The sequence below is a fragment of the Marmota monax genome, unplaced genomic scaffold, assembly GCF_021218885.2.
Source record: "Marmota monax isolate L192 unplaced genomic scaffold, Marmota_monax_Labrador192_F-V1.1 WCK01_AAM20220418_F8-fsc00080, whole genome shotgun sequence".
NCBI classification, from domain to species: Eukaryota; Metazoa; Chordata; class Mammalia; order Rodentia; family Sciuridae; genus Marmota; species Marmota monax.
In genome coordinates, this window is record NW_026694750.1 from 8,374,983 (window position 1) to 8,394,492 (window position 19,510).

The 19,510-nt window shown below is 52.0% G+C and overlaps 2 protein-coding genes across 3 annotated transcripts in view; both read left to right on the forward strand.

The window, feature by feature from the left end:
- The first annotated feature begins 713 nt into the window (after window positions 1-713).
- Window positions 714-16,444, forward strand: Ube2j2 (ubiquitin conjugating enzyme E2 J2). Of its 2 annotated transcripts, none has more exons than XM_046424439.2 (7): window positions 714-873; window positions 4,910-5,040; window positions 8,564-8,604; window positions 14,146-14,248; window positions 14,327-14,465; window positions 15,060-15,140; window positions 15,809-16,444. In XM_046424439.2, the coding sequence occupies exons 2-7, from the start codon at window positions 4,910-4,912 to the stop codon at window positions 16,091-16,093; spliced, it is 780 nt and encodes a 259-aa protein (XP_046280395.1). In that variant the 5' UTR covers window positions 714-873; the 3' UTR covers window positions 16,094-16,444. The 2 variants fall into 2 exon arrangements, with proteins under 2 accessions (XP_046280395.1, XP_058428606.1); XM_058572623.1 differs by lacking the exon at window positions 714-873 and adding an exon at window positions 1,412-1,432.
- Sdf4 (stromal cell derived factor 4) overlaps window positions 8,586-19,510 on the forward strand; it is a 32,341-nt gene continuing 21,416 nt past the window's right edge. Inside the window, exon 1 of the mRNA XM_046424434.1 lies at window positions 8,586-8,604. The gene's annotated coding sequence lies outside the window, so the exon portion shown is untranslated. The remainder of the gene's footprint in view (window positions 8,605-19,510) is intronic.

The following is a 19,510-nucleotide window of genomic DNA, read 5'->3' on the forward strand; positions in this document are numbered from 1 at the left end:
CTTTTGGACCCGCTTTTCCTCATGCAGGGGAGGTCACCAGGACTGTGCGTGGGCGTGGGTTTTTAAACCTCGCCCCCCCTTCCCACCTGCTCCTTCTTCCACCCCAACCCACCACCTGCCGCCCCTGCCCCGCCGAGCTGCGCCCCAGGGCCAGGGAGGGGCCGTGGGAGCGGAAGTCCAGCCTGGGCCCAGTGTCCACGGGCATAAAGAGCCCATTCACGGGCTGGGTGGGAAGCTCTGGCAGGAGACACTGGAGCTATTTTTATGAGGACGGCAGTCCCCGCGGGAGGGGCGGGCGGGCGAGGCAGGGCTGACTGGCAGGGTGGCTCAGAGGACGCGGCACTCGGGAGTTAGTCTGGACCCCGGGCCGGGGGTTCCCCTCCAACTGGGCCTGTGTGGAGGGTAGCGCGTGGTGGGGGCCGGCGGCCACTCGCTGACCCCTGGTCTTCTGCGGGACAGCGTCCGCGCCGGGCGACGCCTGGGAGGAGCCGGGAGGAGCCGGGAGGAAAGATTCCTGCGGCCCAGCCCCACGGCGCTGTCCACCAGTGCGCACGCGCCCGTCGCGCACCTCGGAAGCCGGAGACAAAACCTAGCGGGGCGGGGGTGACAGAGAGACACGGGCGCCGTCCTCCAAGCTGCCTAGAGTGGTCGCTATGGCGAACCGCGTACCGGAAGCGGAAACGGGGTCGGGGCCCGCCCCGCGAGCGGCCATCTTGGAAGCTGAGGCGGCGGCGGCGCTGCGGCGGGTGCTGTGCGCTCGGTCCCGGCGCGGTGCGGCTCTGCGGCGTGGGCCCTTTTCTTCCGCACCCTGCTCCGGCCTCGACCACGGCGAGCCTGAGCGCGGCGGCGGCCCACCTGCGGCGACGGGGAGAGGTGAGGGCGCGCGGGCTGCTCGGTGGCCTCGGGCCGCTCGTCCGCCCCTCCGGAGCCGGCCACAGGTCCGGACGGGGGGCGCGGGGCCTCGGGGTCACCGCACGGCCCTTCCCGGTTCGCGTCCGCCGCCCGCGGGGCCCCGGAGCCGAGGTCGGTTACGGCGGGGCGCCCGGGGTCCGGGCCGCGGGTAGTCCACCGTCCGGTTGGGCGACTTGGTTGACCCTACGTCAGGGTCTGCCGTGATGAGGCCTCCTGTTTGGGACGCTTGCGGGTACTTTGAGGCGGAGCTAGCGTTGATGTTGGTTTGTAAACGTGTCTGGAGAGTCGTGAGCTTGGAGGGCGGCTGTCGTTGAGCCCGCCGCCGCTTCGCTCCCAGCAGTTAGCACCTCAACTACTTGGCAGCTCCCAGCAGAGCGTGCCAGCATTGTGCCCTGGGCGTGGTGGAGCAGGAGGTGCGGCCGGTGAGCCAGCGCTCACCCTGGGCCCGGCCTCCCTGCCCACCTCTGCACCATCCCACCAGTGACCTTCGGCCTCCTTCTCAGTGACTACCACTTAGCAGGTGTGCGGGTAACTCCTTCAGTTTCCTACGTGTTGTCAGAGTCAGGTAGAAGGCTGATAAAGAACCCAGTGGGCAGGCAGCTAATGAGTATGTAACAGTTCGCCCATTTATTTGTAGGCAGTGGTACAGAGCTCCGTTCAGTCCAGGTGGTCTGGTATAATACGGCTTTAGAAGAGAGGGACTTCAGGGTTTTACCTGATTGAAAGGTTCACTTCCCGCACTTCAGGCATGTTAGGTCTGGGTGCCTAGAACTTGTAGCTGGTAATCTGCACAGCTTGGCCTTGTGGACTTCTGCAGCAGATCTTTTCTCAGGCAGTGTTGTTCTTGCCTGGTGGTGGGGGGTTGTCTTCGTCAACCCCTGGATTTTCCTTTCCAGCTTATGTAGCAGTCTGGAAAAAGACTGTGTGGAAGTCCTGGGCCTGGGTATGTCATGTGCTCAGTCAGACCAAGATCTCGTGCCACACTATCACCTGAGTTTTATGCACTCAAGTGAGAGAGGTCTAGAGGAGAAAGGAACGGGGAAAATGGATATGGGTCAGGTACCACCTTGGCATAGTGACCCCCCCCCCAGCATTGAAGGTGATTCAGGTTGCTTTCTGTCAGTTTTTTTGTGTGTATATATATATATATATATATATATATATATATTTTTTTTTTTTTTTTTTTTTTTTTTTAATTTGTGCCACATTTGTGTTTTCTTCTGTGGGCACTCTTTCCTTCATGTGACACACCTGGGTGCTTTGTGGGAACTTGGTTGGAAGGGAGCCTGAAGCACATGTTTCCATGTTTGGACTTCTTTGTGGGACTTTCCCTGTCCTTGCCCTAGGGGATGGAGACCGTTGTCCTGAGTGAGGCAGAGGAGTTGGGGAAACTGAGTAGTTGAATCATAAATATAACTAAAACTTATGTGTCTAAAAGCAAGTATGGGGCTCAGTGGTAAAGCACTTGCGTAGTATGCACAAGGCCCTGAGCTCACCTCCACACTGCAAAAATGAATGAATGAATAAATAAAGGCAAGTCTGAGAGAGAAGTTTTTCTTGTGACTAACTTGGCAGGATCTGCTTTGTTCATTTTGTATGGCTGACCACCGTCATTAAGGGTCTGACCCAGCTACTCAGCTGAGTCCAGACAGAGTTTGTATTTGAGCTACCCAGTGAATTATTTTGTTCATGATGGAGTGTTAATCACAGGAACGAACATTTCCATCTTGGGTGGTGGACCTGCTTGTGGATTGTTAGGTTTCTCACCAGGTGCTGGTATGAAGTAAGCTTTCTATTCTAGGGCATCCCATTCCAGGCCTGGGAACAGCGCTATGTGGAAGCACTCCTTTCCTAGAAGGACTCTACCCTTCTCTTGGTGCTGACACGCTTGGGGAAGGTCAGGCAATGGAGCCTGTCCTCCCCTTTGCTGATGCCTAAAAGGCCTCTACTGGAGGGTGTGGTTTGGGCTGTGGAGGCTGATGGTGAAGGATGGGGTGGTGCATTTGTCTAGAGCAACTGGGCTTGTGAGGGGCATGTGGTGAATGAAATGAGTAGGGCCTAGGTGTATTTTCAGTCCTTCAGACTGGGCTGGGAAGCAGCCATGAGAATGGGTGGGTGTGTCAGGCTGTATCAGGAGCCTTGAGAGGTAGGAGAACTGTCTGGGCTACTTCAAGGGATTGGCAGACAGGGGAGCTGTTGGTGTTTGTCTGCTTGGCTGTGGGGAATACCGAAGGACCTTTGTAGGGAGGTGATGATCAAAAATATTGACATAAGTGCCTCAGATGGATTGAAATGGGGGAGACTAGAACCTTTGTGACTGACAAGAAGAGTAATGAGGTCCAGCATTGGGGTTAGTGTAGTAGGAACAGAAAAGGAGTGAATAAGGATTACAAGGATCGGGGACCCCCATTGGAAGCTGGGTGGGCATTTGTCCTGAGGCCATGTCCATGGAGTAGTGCAGTGGGTGCTTTGGCTGAGCCCTGCTTCTGCAGGCTCTGGGGGTACAGAGGAGCTGGCAGGTGGGGAGGCAGATACAATAGTTTGTGGTGGTGGTGCTCTGGAAAAGTCAGCCAGGCCAGGGACCAAGAGTCTGGAGACCTCTAGATAAGATGACATGTAGGCAGACCCTGAAGAGGGTGAAGGAGCACGCAGCCCTCCAGGGGGAACCATACCTGCACGTCCCCAAACCTGGGTTGACTTCTGGTTTGTACTCCCTGGGAGATTAGGATGGAGATCACTGGTTGTTATTGATGTCCTCTGGTGTCTGGGGTCATTATTAAAGTCTTTGACATGTGAGCACTCAGGAGAGATGAGTTGGGGACACAGTGGCAGTTTTTGTTGGTGGCAGGAGGAGGAGGAGGCTACAGAGGGGGCGAGTCTGAGCAGTGCAACAAGGTATAGCCATGGCTCTCTGACTGCCCACCTCCAACCTTTCCTCGTCTATCCGAGCACATCTCCTGCTTCTTCCTGTCCTCTTCATCTGGTGTATCCCCGTGTATCCCCTCTGTCATATTTGAGCCAGTGGTTACCACACTTTATTTTTAGCTGAAAAAAAAATTTTTTTTTTATCTTAATTTATGAGAAACTCCAGTGTGGAAAAGAGAATGAATAAGAGTGTTCTGATGTCTATGTCAGTAGGGAGCCTTGTATACCTCATTGCTGCCCCCTCCTCACCTCAGGAGCATGACTGAGGGGTTCCAGGGTCCATGATCCACTCTGTTATGGTGTGGCCTCGTTCCCCACGCACAAAGGTGCCATCCTGTGTGTTCCAAGCTCCAGAGTGACATTTCCCACAGAAGACCCAATCTGCTTAAGGCTGGGATCTAAAACCCTTCTGGGGTTCTGCTTGGCAGCCTGGCCCACCTGTCCTCACCTTGCCTCACCAGCTAGTCTTGTCCCCCAATGTTTTGCTGTGCTTAGGTATCCAGCACAATGATCAGTGCAGTCCCCTAGGCATGCCTTCCTGCTTACACAGTGAGTGCTTCAGAATCTTTTCAAAGTCCTCGTCTCTTGAACCTCAGAGCTTCTCTTTTCCTGTCTCTTATGACCAGTGGTAAATGTTGGATCTTCGGACTGACAGACTTACAGGGTGGGAGTTTGGGGCTGGTCTGTGATGCTTGCCAGTTTTCCTTGATATGAATGCTCCCCATTATTGAGGCCTTGCTGAGAAGAGTTGGAAGATGTGCCTGGCTACTCTTTGGAGCTAGTCCAGGCTGGCTTCACCACACTTACCTACAACCTGTTAAGTGAGTTGTCTTTACTCACATAAGTTCTTAGAGGACAGGCGTGAGCCTTCATGGCTCTCCTTGTCTTTTGCATCTGTTGGGTGCTCAGTAGTACATGTTGGGGAACAGATGGAAAGAGAATGAGGGTTAGGGGCCCAGAAGGATGACCTGCTGTGTAAAGGAATACAGGGTGCGAGACTGCTGAAGCGCCTGAAGGTGGGGAGAGCCAGTGGGTATCTCTTCTCTGTAAACAGGAGTGCTTTTTTTAATAGATGAGCAGCAGCAGCAGCAAGAGAGCCCCAACAACAGCAACCCAAAGACTGAAGCAGGACTACCTTCGGATCAAGAAAGACCCGGTGCCTTACATCTGCGCCGAGCCCCTCCCTTCCAATATTCTTGAATGGTAAGACGGTCTGTGCCACCCCTGTGCCCTGCTGCTCCACACGGGCTCTCCACTAGCCCAACTAGAGGGCCTGGTGCTCCTGGGCATGGCTGTGGAGAGGCACTGCTGCACCCTTAGCTGTAGTGGACACCAAGAGACCTGAGGACACTCTCTGGTCTTCTTCCCAGCTGGTGGCATGCCAGGGACACTACAGGGTCCTGCTTGGCTTAGGCCGGAGCTAGAAAGAGACCCTTCTTGAGGAGTCCCAGGGCAGGCTTCAGGTGTGCAGGATGCCTGATGATCATATGTACCTGCAGGCAGCGCTTAGAGGAGAGCCTGTATTTCTAGACTCTCTGTACTTTGCTTTTGAATTTACCTGGGAGTATTTGTGACAGGGTCCTGACACTCCAGGTGCCCCTAATCTTTGGACTGACAGAGGGCCTGTGGAAAGCATCCATTCCACCATCCCCCCCCCCCCTTTTTTTAAATAAACTTAAAAAAAAAATTATTTTTTAGTTGTAGTTGGACACAATACCTTTATTTTTATGTGGTGCTGAGGATTGAACCCAGGGCCTTTCACGTGCTAGGTGAGTGGCCTACCGCTGAGCAACAACCCCAGCCCCCACCATTACCTCTTTGACTGGATTAAAAGGAACTACACACCTCTACTGAAATGCCATGGCTAGCTCAGCTGGCAATTTTATGAGATGTGAAATATAAGGCTGAGGTGTTAGAAAGCACTTTCTCTTTGTTTGGATCTTTTGTCTTGATCTTCAAAAAATACTTTACTTTTTTTTAAATCTAAAGCAAAAAGATTTTAACTGAGTTACAAAGCAGCATTATGCAGGTTGCACAGGATCACCGAGGAGGCCTAGCACTGGCAGGTGGGGCTCCTGCTGGGGAGGTCAAGCCCCTCAGCATGGGGGGCTTCCAGTGGCACCGGAGTGCTCCCCCGCTCCCAGGACATAGCTGGCAGGTATGGGGGCTGTTCCATGGTGGCTTACCTCTTCCCTGATTCATGGGAACATCCTTATTGTGTGGGAATCCTTCCCCACACGAGTCTATGGGTCAGGGGTTCCCAGGACCACCTAGATTTTTTTGATGTGCTAGAAGGACTCATCATTTAGATTTATTATAGTGAAAAGATGGCAGAATCAGCAGAGGGAAGAGGTGGGTAGGAAGAGCATGGCAGCTAGGTCCCTTGTCCTGGGTGTGCATACAGGATGCCCTGAACTCCTGGCAATGAGATATGGAATGTCAACCAGGGAGACTCCTCAGAGATGCAGCACCCAGGCTTTCATTGGGGGCTGGTCACATAGGCACCCTCTGCCTGGTACCCACTCAAATTCCAGATTCCTAGGAGGAGAGCAGAATTCAGTGTGAACTATACCATCTGTGTCCATCTTGTCAGTTGGGGTGGTAGGAACCGCCCAGGACAGGTGGCTCAAGCCTGCTGTGAGAGCTTCGTATGGCACCATGGGTGTCTCTCCTGTTGCTGAGAGAAGAATTATTGGGCTTTTCCTGACAAGGACTACGATGAGGGGTTTAGGGCTGTGGCTCAGCGATAGAGTGTTCGCCTAGTACATATGAGGCACTGAGTTCGATCCTCTGCACCACATAAAAATAAATGAAAAGGTATTGTGTCCAACTGCAACTAGGGGGGGAAAAAAAGGGATACAATGAGCTGAAGCCTGTAGGTCCTGCCCTCTAAGCATAGTAGACTGCTGGCTCCAAGGAGAGATGTGCTCATCAGCACTTCCTGGTTTTCTCAGATTGGGCACAGTGCCTGGGAGCAGTACTAATTAGGCCATGTTTCTGGTGCACTGTGTCCTTAGCTTTAAGCCCTTTGATTGGTCCCTAGTCCCCTGGCATACATTAGGTGATAGTCGGCCCTGTGTGTCCGCAGGTTCTATATTCATGGGTTTAACCAACAAATACAGTTTGAAAATATTCCGATGAGAAAAGTTATGTCTGTGTTGAATGTGTACAGACTTTTTTCCTTGTTATTGTTTCCTAAACAGTACAGTATAACAGCCATTCTCAAGGCACTCGAAGTGTTTTAGACATTGTAAGGGCTCTAGAGATGATCTGAAGTGTGTGTGTGGGGAGGTATGTGTTGGTTCTGTGCAAGTACTTTACCATCTTACAGGAGGCGCTTGAGCAGCTGTTGTGGGCTTTGATGTCCCCAACATGGGGGATTACGTCCTGGAACCTTGCATACAAGAAACCACTGTAAATCTTAGCAGCTAGCCCAGGTCGAGTGGCCCCATTGCTGTTGATGCCACGTGCTCGTGTCCTGGTGGGAGAGGTGTCTGGAGTCCCAAGTGTCAGCAGGTGCTGGCTGCTGGTCGCTTTCACCTGCTTCATGATTTTCTGGTTGGTGGTTTTGTGTGAGAACTGATAAAGCCCAGACACCTTGCTGCCTTTCTAAAGCCACCATCTGTTTTATTTGCATGGGAGAATGTAATCTCTTCACTGGCACTTCTGGTTTGGGTTGAGCTCTGTGTGAGTACTGTGGCTTTGGGGCAGTCAATCACAAGTTGTCCCTCCTGCTCAAGAAAGTTGTGCTGAGATAGTTTCCTTTTCTTCAGGATCATCCATGTCAGGTGGGCAACACAGAAAGCTAGTCTCACATCACCAGCTGTGCCCTGTCTAGCCTATGTGATTGATATAAAAAACGTAAATTGTGTATTTCTGCTTATGTTTTTAAATAACTGCATCCTTTAATGGCAGTAAAACGATTATTGGATTATCAAGTACATTGGACCCAATACCTTTATTTTATTTATTTTTATATGGTGCAGCGGTTCGAACCCAGGGCCTCGTACGTGCTAGGCGAGCGCTCTACCACTGAGCCACAACCCCAGTCCCTCAAGTACATTTTAATGTATTATAAGATTAAAGTTTTAAAAGCTTCAGTTGATTATAGTTGGCTAACTCCTTGTCTGTTGCCTGATGGAAGCAGAAATGCTTCAGGGAACTTGGAACGCGCAGCCTCTGCTGTGCACAGTAGCCATGCCTGTGATGCCAGCCACTCAGGAGGCGTGCAAGGTCAAGGCCATCCGTAGCAACTTAGACATTGTCTCAAGTCAGGGCTGGGGAGGTAGCTCAGTGGTAGAGTGTCCCTGGGTGCTCCTTGGGTTCAGTTCCCAGTTCTGTGGAAGAAACAATAGTGCAGCCTCTGAGCTCCTGCTGCAAAGTGTCTGAAGTGCCTGCAGCACAAGTGGCTGAGGACCTGGAGCTGTGCTGTTGGTATGCGGCCTGCCCATGTTCACTGATGGGCTGGCTAAATGGGATTCTTGTTGGTCCTGTGACCCAAGCCTTTCAGGGATGCAGATGTTGAAGAACTTGTAATCCCAAACCCCAAATAATTTTTTTTTAATATATATTTTTTTTAGGTGTAGATGGACACAGTACCTTTATTTATTTATTTTTATGTGGTGCTGAGGATCGAACCCAGTGCCTCACACGTGTTAGGCAAGAGCTCTACCACTGAGCTACAGCTCCAGCCCAGACCCAAGTAACTTTCTCTTCTCCTTTCCAGGCACTATGTTGTCCGCGGCCCTGAGATGACCCCTTACGAAGGTGAGTGGGTGTTTTTTGAATGGACCTGCCTGTTGAACATCGATTTCTGTAGAGGATAGTCCTTCTAGTTTGTATGTACAGTGGTTAAAGTGCACCTACTTGGAACGTGTCCTGGTATTCCTCCAAGCCCTAGCAGTGTGCGTGCAGTTTGGTTTTGCTGGTGTGTCTAAGTCTCCAGGGACTGACTGTAAGCATTCATGTTCTACCAGCCTCTAGCACAGCTGGAGGTGCGAAAACCAGTTTGGGATAAACAGTAAAACGTGACCATATTTTTATGTTTCTAAGGCCAGGGGCAGTATCTTCAAAGAGGCCTAGTCTGCTAGGCATTTTCAGTGTGATCTTCAGAACAGCCTCTGAGCTAAATGGGGCCCCCTCTTGTGGCTTCAGGAGGACATAGGACCTGCCTGACTCCTTAGCTCTCCTAACTGCTACCAGGCCTCACCCAGTGGCCTGACCCCTTAGGTCACCTAACCATCTAGGGTCCTTGGTTGTTCACAAAGTAGGCAGGAGCTGTCAACCAGCAAGTCTCTGGGAGCCTGTGGGGAGAATTGTGGCAGCCTTGGGTTTGGACCAGGTCAGAAATGTGCCCATGGATACTGTTCTGCAGGCATACCCAGGGCAGAGTACTGGTCAAGGTGGGCAGTTCCTTGGCTTCTCAGCCATGAGGCTGACTCTACATGACCAGAGTAATAGGCTTTTGTCTGCCCACACATGGAGGTTTTGCGTAAGACTCCCAAGAGTGGAGAGGAATTGGAGAAGCACTGCTATGGCTGGCTATGGTTCAGCAGTGTGGCCCTCATTTGGATCCTAGCACCAAAAGAAGAAAGAAAAAACTGCTGCTTTGGATGGTCAAGGGAGAGCTGTGGGTAGCTAAGAATTGAAAGACAACTCTCAAAGGTGGTTTGGCTGATGTTTTGCTGGCCTTACAGTGGGTTCCCTTTGGCCCAGGAGTCCCGTTCTGAGATTACAGGGAAGCACATCTAGAGTGGCGTTCCTGCAGGGTGGGCATGTTGTGACAAGGCTGTGTACAGTGGCATGAGCTGGAGGATGTGGCCCATGTGTTTGAGAAGTCCCCTCAAGAGTCCCTAGAGATGTGGTGAAAGGCTTAAAAAGAGTTGGTCCAGATAAAATGGAAATACTTAGGTAGTATGTGTGTTGCTAACAAACTTGAAGAACATATACCAAAAATGAATGAGCAGTGGGTAACTCAAGCAAGTGGATTATGCTGGTCTGTAAGCTATTTTAATCTTTTTTCTTTTCATATTTTCCAAATAAATAGTAAACATTTATTAATTCTGTAACAAACCCCACACCCTCCACAGGACCAGCCAAGGTTGTCTCTGGTGAGGACCGGGGCTTGAGAAGAAGGTGTTTAGGGTGGGGCCTTGGGGGCAGCCAGATCCCTGCCTGCCCTAACCTGTCAATTGTGCTTCCATATTTTTGTATGGCCCTGCCCAATTCTGGGGTCCTTCACTCCAATCTTCCTAGTCCCCTCTCTCTGTGCAGCTCTCTGTGGGGCCGTTCCCAGGCTGTCAGTGTGTTAAGCCCTTTTGGCAGTTGCAACCTCATCCTCTGCTGACACCAGTCTCACAGGGTCTTGAAGGAGCCCCTCTGAGGTGCCACAGCCAGGGGCTGTGCTGGTATCTGACACCATTGACTGATTCCTTCCTGGCACTATGAGCTCTAACTTCCTGATATTCTGGCCTACTCTGCCTGCCCAGGGGCTCCTCTGTGGCAGTCCTATTCCTGGCGCTTTCAGGCACACCCGTGCTGACAGTCCTGTGGAAGTGTTGCTAAAGAATTTTCACTAAATAATCTGGAATTCACACAGTCCTGTCAAAGTCCCAACAGAGTTTTAGATAGATTTATCCTAAAATTTACACGAAAGGGCAAAGGACCTAGAGTTGCTAAAAGCCACGTTTTAAAAGCACGGTCAAGGGCTGGGGATGTGGCTCAAGTGGTAGCACGCTCTCCTGGCATGCGTGCGGCCCGGGTTCGATCCTCAGCACAACATACAAAGAAAGATGTTGTGTCTGCCGAGAACTAAGAAAAATAAAATATTTTTAAAAGCCTACCTTTAAAAAAAAAAAAATTAAAAATAAGTAAATAAATAAGAGCACGGTCAAGTGCAAGAGCCACAGGTCTGCAGACCTGTTCTGCTGCTCCAGCAATGATGACCAGGTGCCCGGATGGGAGAGACGGTGTGGAGCCAAGTGGGGAGCCAGAGCAGTTCTGCACTGCCTGGCCAGTGGGTGTTGATGCAGGTGTGGAGTTGGCACTGTGGGGGCTTCTGGACAGTGCCCTGCGTGGGTCTGTTTCCCCGGGGCTTGGCCAAGCTGCACTGTGGCCCACTCCTAGTGGACCTTGGGGAAGCTTGTTCCCTGTGCTTCTGCAGGGCAGGCTGGGGTGGTGGAGGAGCTCTTATAGACTCTAATTACGTCCTTGAAGGAGCTGCACTTTGATCTCTGAAGGAGGATCTGGCTTCTTTGGATAGTTTGATGAAAGTGCCCTTCTGGTACCTCCTCATACTTCCAGGATGAAATCTCCTGGGACTCCTGCAAATGCTAACCCTACTGTCAGTTTAATCTTCTGCAGTTTAAAATACATGTTTTTGTACACAGAGAAATGCATACTTCTGTTTTCTTTCATGGTGAGGAGCTCAGTGTGTGTGCTGTCCTGTGGCTTGCTGTTCAGTTTGCTGTTCACATCTTATACAGGTTCCTGCTCTGCTTGGTTCTTGCCCAGTGTCCGTTCACCTGACCCTTCTCTTGAAAGGCAGGTGGGTGCTGCCCACTTTTCACTTCTGCAGACAAGTGCTGATGTGTGTGGTTCTCTTGCCCTTAGTACATAACAAAGCAGGACCACCAGCCAGTGGAAGTCTGTGTGCACAGCAAGGCGGGAAGGTGCCTATCTGTACCACCCTCTTTAAGCTAAAAATGGCCCTCTTCCTTGCTGTCTCAGTCACATGGTTCCTGATCAGCCCTGAGCTGAGTGAGTTTCACATACATGTTGGCTGCTCCTCCCTTCTCTTTGGAAAAGTGCCTGTTGAAAGCTTTTGCTCATTTCCTGATTGAGCTTCTCTTGTTGATCTTCTTGAGCGTGCACGTGTGTGCTCTGATCTCCAGTTTGGTGAGCTTGCCTCACAGATGACCCTTGCCCATGTTGGCTCCACAACTGTTCCCTTGTCCTTGAATGCTGGCCCCAGGGCGGTGCCCAGAGAGGAAGCCACTACATCCCATGCTCAGGCACTTGTCACTTTGTGGAGTGGCAAAGAGTAAAGAAGTACAGCTCATATCTTGGGTGGGGCACTGCACCCTACTCAGCATGGCATTGAAGCACAGGAGACCTGTGGCTATTTGGGGACAAGGGTGTCCAGGGTTGTTGAGGTAGGACTATGCTCTGGGCAGCAGGGAGTTTGGGAGGGGGGAAAGAGCCCAGTACTTCTCAAGCCTGATGGTCACACACACCCCTGCGTGTGTTGTCAGGGAGTCCTGTCCAGTGCACATTCTGCTCAGGCGTCTCCAGCCAACTCCTGAATGCAGCTGGGAGGAGGGGTATGAGGCCTGGAGTGACGGGGCTGGGGTTGCCCTGAGGTCATGGTGAAGGGTCACAGGCAGGGGATGCAGAGCTTGTCTGGCATGTTGGGCTCTGGATTGATTGAAGGGGGGCGCCTTGCTTATAGAGTGGATGCAATATTAGGGGCACAGTGGGGTCCCAGATTTTAGTCAGAATAGCTGATGGAATGTAGTAGGCATTTGGGGGAAATGTTTTCTATCTTGGATGTGTACATTTGGGGCAGTGTGGTGTCGATGGTCAGTGTACCATTCTGGAGCTTGGGGAGGGAGGGAGTCCCTGGGTCCAGTGTTGAGAGCTGCTGGGGAGCCATTGAGGGACTCATAAGGGGCAGCCACATGTGGGAGGAACTAAGCCTTGTAGGGCTTCAAGGACACAGAGTCAGTAGTGATCCCTGGTAAGACCATGCTGCTGAAGTGGTGAGATGCCATGGGGACCTGTGGGTAGGCTTGAGGTCAGGCTTGGTGCACCATGGTGAGGGCCAAAGCCTAAGCAAGGGTGTATTTGTGAGCATGGAGGCAGAGGGTTTGGTGAAAAACACTGCAGATGGGTCTCCAGGGGCTTACATGAGAGTGAGGGAACAGTTGGCAGAAATTGGAGGAGTGTGGGCTCAGGTGTTTTTTCTTTGTCACCCCCACCCCCCTCAGTACTTGATTGAACCAGGCTTTCTTTCTTTTTTGGTGTGCGGGGCAGGATGGGTACTGGGGATTGAACCCAGAGGACTTAACCACTGAGCCATATCCCCAGCCCTTTTTTATATTTTATTTAGAGACAAGGGCTCTATGATTTACTTAGGACCTTGCTAAGTTGCTGAGACTGGCCTTGAACTTGAGATCCTGCCTCAGCCTCCCAGGCTGCTGTGATTACAGGTGTGTGCCACCATGCCCGGCCGTGAACCAGATTTTCATGCATGCTGGGCTTTGCCGCTGAGATCCATCCCCAGACCCCAACTTTTTTTTTTTTTTTTTTTTTAATATGTCCATTTCTGACCTGGGTCTGCTTGCTTCTCAGACAACCTGATGGTCCTCTGCTCCCATGAGGCACCATATTGGTACTGAATTTACCGTGGATACCTGATTAACACAGTGTACTGCAGCCCAGAACTCCTGGGCTCAAGCAGTCCTGCCTCAGCCTCCTGAGTAGCTGGGACAAATGTGTACCACTGTGCCAGGCTCCACCCCTTTTAACAAAATCTTAAGATGGGATCTCATTAAGTTACCCAGGCTGGCTTCTAACTCTCTCTTTTTTTTTTTTTTAGAGAGAGAGAGAGAGAATTTTTTTAATATTTATTTTTTAGTTCTCGGCGGACACAACATCTTTGTTTGTATGTGGTGCTGAGGATCGAACCCGGGCCACAAGCATGCCAGGCGAACGCGCTGCCACTTGAGCCACATCCCCAGCCTTGGCTTCTAACTCTTGATTCTCCTATCTCAGCCTCTCAAGTAGCTGGGATTACAAGTTTAGGCCACCACACCCAGTTCAAGTGTACTTTTGTTTAGGAAGGGTTTGCTAACCTCTGAATGGTTGGGCTGGAAGAAATGGGCACTGTAAGAGCCAGAGAGTTGCTGGATTGGGACCTGGAATAAGGGAGGATTGAGCTGTGTGCAGCTCCTGAGGCACTGCAGGCTGGCAGACACCTGCATGTTCTCTTCTAGCTACTCTGCTCTCAGGGGAACATGGGTGGTCCCAGGAGAGGAGAGGTGTGCCATAGCCATAGTGGGGCTCACAGTGGTCATGAGTTCCCAGGGAGTGTTCTGGAGATGGGGAATGGGGTGAGGTGCTCGGTCAGACTGATAAGGTGCTAGGGGAGCCTGGGCACTGGAGAATGCCAGTGGTGCTGAACCTGTGAGCCAGGACGGGGACAGGGCAGTGGCGACTGCGTGTGGTGGAAATCAATGGAGAGGGACTGGGGCTAGATCTCCTTGTGCTTGGTGATGACAGGGCTCTTTCCTTTCTGTTTCGATACAGGTGGCTATTATCATGGAAAGCTAATTTTTCCCAGAGAATTTCCTTTTAAGCCTCCTAGTATTTACATGATAACTCCCAATGGAAGGTTTAAGTGCAACACGAGGTAAGCTTCCAGGGGGCAGTGCTTTGAGCCATGGCTGACAGGGAGTGCCCTTCTGCTCATAGAGCACCTTTCTTGCAGGCTGTGTCTCTCTATCACGGATTTCCACCCAGACACGTGGAACCCAGCGTGGTCTGTCTCCACCATCCTGACCGGGCTCCTGAGCTTCATGGTGGAGAAGGGTCCCACCCTGGGCAGTATAGAGACCTCGGACTTCACGGTGAGGTGTAGCAGCGCCTCACTCCAGGCCTGTGGTGGCACCTTGGCCTTCCCTCTTGTCTATGGTTATTTGTGTTCCTCAGATGCACAGCCACTTTTTCGTCAGCAGGTGGAAGCTATGCACGGTTCTATGGTGTCCTCATTTCTGGCCACTTCGTGGAACTGCTCTGCTCTGTGCTTGCTGATGGAGTCTCTTGGCCTTAAGCAATTAAGCATCACTATGGCTCCAGCTCTTCTTAGAGGGTCTGGGGGACTCTAGACTGGGAGTACACTGTGTGTTCATTATTAGCTTACATTTCCATTTTTAAAACGGGAGTCAAGTTTAATGTTATTAATTATAATGAGAAGACACACAAACCTTCGTAAGACCTTGACTCGGGGAGAGCAGACTCTTAGACACTTTCTCCAGCAAGAAGAGCAGCCCTTGGGTAGAGTGCTTCCCTCGCATGCACACAGCCCTGGGTCCAATTCCTAGTACCACAAAAAAAAAAAAAAAAAAAAAAGCAGCCCTTAATTCTAGAATGGTCTGTTTTTAGAATTTTGAAAGAATTAAAATTAGCTTTCTGAGTGACATTTTCCTTCTCTCTCTTCCTAGAAAAGACAACTGGCTGTACAGAGTCTAGTGTTTAATTTAAAAGATAAAGTCTTTTGTGAATTGTTCCCTGAAGTTGTGGAGGTAAGAAAGTGAAAGCCGAGCTCGGTTTTGTCTTTCCTTTTGTAAAAGCATTTTCAAATTCGAGTCTTCCAAAGAGAAGATATTTACAGGTCCCCATTGTGTTCCTGCAGATGTCACAGGTGTCACACAGGCTCAAAAGGTCATCTGCTGGACATGCCTCCAGACACATACCCTGGGGACACAGGGCTAGGCCCCCTCTGGGATCCTTAAGGCAGGAGAGGCAGAAGAAGCCCAGAGAGGAATGGGTGGGGGTGGTGTTGGGTCTGGGCTTGCTAGTCAGAGTGGCCACCCCCAGGTGGGCCAAGAGTGGCGAGGAGGCTCATCTGTTGCTTATTGCTTTGAAGGCTGGGCCTCCTCTGCCATGTGGGGCTGGGTGCTCTCTGGTTTTGGCATTGCAGCAGAGAATGTGGCAGTAAACAGAGGTAGCTTGCTTCCTGGTGGTTGAGGCCTTGGTATCTCTAACCTGGCTGAGAGGCACAGGGTAGTGATTTTGGCAGCCTGCTTGGTCCCCTCACCTGTAAAATGGGACCAGGAGCCATACCCACCTCAGTGTGTCAGGATTTGGCCATAGAATGGAGTCCTTCATTCTCAGTGATGGCCCTGGGCTCCTTGGAATTGGAGAACTGGTTTGTTCAGACCAGCCATGGTTTCCTGTGTTTTTCTCTTAGGAAATTAAACAAAAACAGAAAGCACAAGATGAACTCAGTAGCAGGCCACAGACTCTACCCTTGCCAGATGTGGTTCCTGATGGGGAGATGCACCATGGCCAGAATGGGGTCCAGCTTCTCAATGGGCATGCACCGGGGGCCGGGCCCCACCTTGCAGGGCTCCAGCAGGCCAACCGGCACCATGGACTCCTGGGCGGTGCCCTGGCGAACTTGTTTGTCATAGTGGGTTTTGCAGCCTTTGCCTACACGGTCAAGTATGTGCTGAGGAGCATCGCACAGGAATGAGAGACACCAGAGCCAGGACCCTGTCGCTGCAGATGCAAGTGCCAGAGCTCGACACAGGCGGGCTGGACATGCTGCTGAGCCAGGGCGGGCCCGCCGGACTCCTGGGTTTCTCTTTTTAAAAACCTTAAAAGGAAAGCAAAAACCAAAATGTGTGATTTGGAGGAGACAAGAGATCCTCAGCTCCCTCTGCTCACCTGGTGTGGTGTGTGTCGGGGCCAGTGTCTACCAGGGCTGCTCACGTTTGGTTTTATAGCTTATCTCCTGTATTGTCTTTTGGACCTGTTTAGTAAACCTGTTTTTCATTTTATTAGATTTGGTCACTTAAAAATATAAAACTCAATGCCTATCAAACACTCTGCGTGTGTTCTTGGCAGAGCTCTGGACGCTTCAGCAGCAAAGGGCCGGAGCTGGGGTAGGGCCTGCGTTGTGGCACCATCCCAAGTGGTAGAGCCAGTCAGCGGGCCAGCGACAGCATGGACAGGGACCCAGGAGAGAGGAGATTTGACTCATCATAAAAACATATTTATGGTCAGTTGGAGTGAATCAAATTTCTTCTGCAAAGTGCTCCTTCATTTTTCTGTCCAGGTAGAAGAGTCTGCTTGCTCTGTGGCCACTAGGTGTCACCCTTTACTTGGAGCAGCCTCTGAGAATGGCAGGCAGCTAGCTTGTGGTCCGCCTAGTTGGACCACTAGCTTCTCTGGGTGCTGTGGGGCGGGAGGGTGGGTGCTGGGTGTCTGCAAAATCTTTTCTCTGAATTTCTCGTGTCCAGTTGGCAGAAACTTGTCTTACTGAGCCACTAGGTGGAGACCCTTGGTCCCGGGGTGGGTTCTGTGCACTGTTGGACTCTTCCACTTGGTCCAAGTACTTTCTTGCACCTTAGAGGTAGGCTGTACTGTCCTTACTAGTTGAGCACATCATTGGCTCGTCTGGGTCACATAAAGGAAGCTGCCCTTGGAGGACACGTGGATTCACTGTCAAAGCTGGCATGGTCTCCGTGTTGGGACCTGTGTCGCCTGAAGGGCCCATGTCTTCCCTTTTCAACATTTGTGTCTAATGACTGCAGCTGCACTGAGTGTTTTGAAGATGCATCACACTGGGAAAACTGACATCTGTGGGGCACTGACGGAGCCAGTGGTGCTGTTCAGTGGCGGATGTGGCCTCCCATCCATCAGTCACCACTGGGTCCCCACTGAGGCCCACAAACCAGACTCATTCCAGAGACAAGTGGCAGAGCTGAAGCACAGCCTGCATGCTCGACTCTGGCTTTGTTTGTGGTCGGTTGATTTAAAATTGCTCTGTATTTCACTGCTTGTGTGTTTGACCCACCTCTTTGGAGAAGAAATCTTTCATTATACTTCTGTTCCTGAATTTCATGCTGTCTTCATCTGTGTTGGTGGAGACTCCTATCCTTGCTGGGTGGCTCAGGCCTACAGGTGGGGGTCTTTGGGGTCACACCTGCCTGGCCTGGGGACAGTGAGTGTTGCCACCTGAGGGTGAGTTTTGGAGGCAATGTGGTGCTGCTGGGACCCTGGCCCACCTGGCCTGGACCCTGGCCAGGAGCTATCTGTGCATGGCCACAGTGGGTGAAGCATACTTCCTCCTTTGTTGGGAGCCAGCCAACACTTGGTCCATGGCCTGCTTTAAGGGCACTTCTATAACCATTGGCATCCATTCCAAATCCTTGATGTTTCCTGGGGCTGTTGGGAGGCCGAATGTAACCAGATTTAGAGTTTACCCAACACCTTATTTACTGTATGTGAAATCTCAACTTTTAACAGCCCTTAGTCAGTGGTGGAGACAGACCCTGTGGTGCCCATGGCTTGTTGCCTGCATTGGCTTCAATAAAAGATGACCTTTGTTCTGTTGGACCAAGTGTGTCTCCCTTCTTTCGTGTTGCCCTTTCTGGAAGGAGTCTGTGGGTGCCCTTGACTATCCCCCACCGCCCTCAAGGAAGACCTTCCTCGTGCAGAAGGAAGAAGAGGCCCTCACAAAGCTTACTATCAATGGACACTGGAAGCAGCACTCCAGTGGCCTCCTACTGTTCCCCTGGGAAAATTCTCCAGCCTTTGAGGATTTCATCACAGAGCTCAGAGTGTGAGAGGGAGCACCCTCCCTCTGCATCCAGCTGGTGGGCAGCCAGCAGGGAGCCCTGAGTTTCTCTAGGGCTTGGGGAGCCTGGGTTTGAGGCTGAGCCCCTCTCCTAGGGCAGCCTGAAGTTGGAGCCCAGATCTGTGGCGCATGGAGTCCAGAACCAGTGCAGTGACAGCAGGGAGTGGGTTATAGTGCATGTGATCCCGTGAAGGGGGGACGATCCTTTTGGTGTCTTGAGGTGATTTTGAAGGGGGGGATGCTAAAGCCAGAGAGCTGGTGACTATGGGGCCTGTCCCTGAGTTCCGGGCTCCTGGGAGTGGAGTCTGCCCTAGTACCTCACTGCTACAGGCCTACATCTGGCCACTGACCCTTTCCCCTCTGCCATGGGGAACCTCTGTGCGACAGAGCTGGGGTTCACTGCCAGTGCACTCTGCTTTCACGCACAGAAAGGTGAGTCCCGTAGGAGGCAGGTGGCCCAGAAGAGCAGGGTCTGATCTGTGGAGAAGTCTGGCAGCCCTGGGTGGGGACTCCAGAATTGAGGATTTGCCAACTCCACACCCTGGGTCCCGAGCATGCTGGGTGCAAAGCACATCTAGGGGTCATGTGCTGGGGTTCCAGGGTGGGGCTGTACTGAACCCACCCCCACCATCATGGCCACCATTCACCAGTGGACAGGAGGGCTGATGTTGCTTCCTGAAGGGTGGAGGCCTTAGCATTGTGCTTGGGAGATGCCAAATTGGCCTCTGCTGTCCCTGAAGGTCGCCCTTCTGTCTGAGAGCAGGAGGGTGAGAGTGTGCACTTCCCTGACACCCTCCCTACCTAGCTCTGCAAGGGGTGGGGGCTGTGAGGCTGGGCCTCCTGTCTTGTCCACCTTCACCTTCTCTGGGTCAGTAAGTTAGGGAGGTTGGAGTGTCCCGTGGTAGGCAGGGGCCAGGACCAGGACCTCTAGGGCCAGGGTGGAGCCACTGTTCCTGGTGGACCAGCCTCAGAGGTCCCCCTCACTGACTGAACCCAAAGGGCCTGTGGGCATGGTCTGGCCCCAGAGACCTGCTGCCTCAGCCTGGAGGTGGTCAGAAAGGACCCCTCTCCCCCACAAGCCTGGTGGAAGGAAATCTTGCTGGCCAGAGGTCTTTGGAAGGAAGGACTCACCCTTGTGCTGAACTCTGAAAGGTCTGGGGACTCTGCTCATGCTTTGCACCCGGTGGGCAAGCAGTAAGGGTCAGGCCTACATCCACAAAGGGTGTGGGGTTGAGCAACTGGGACCACCAGCCTCTCTACTCCTGCCCTGAGGCCAGTGGGTCCCTCCCTGTGGGCCTATCCCCACTG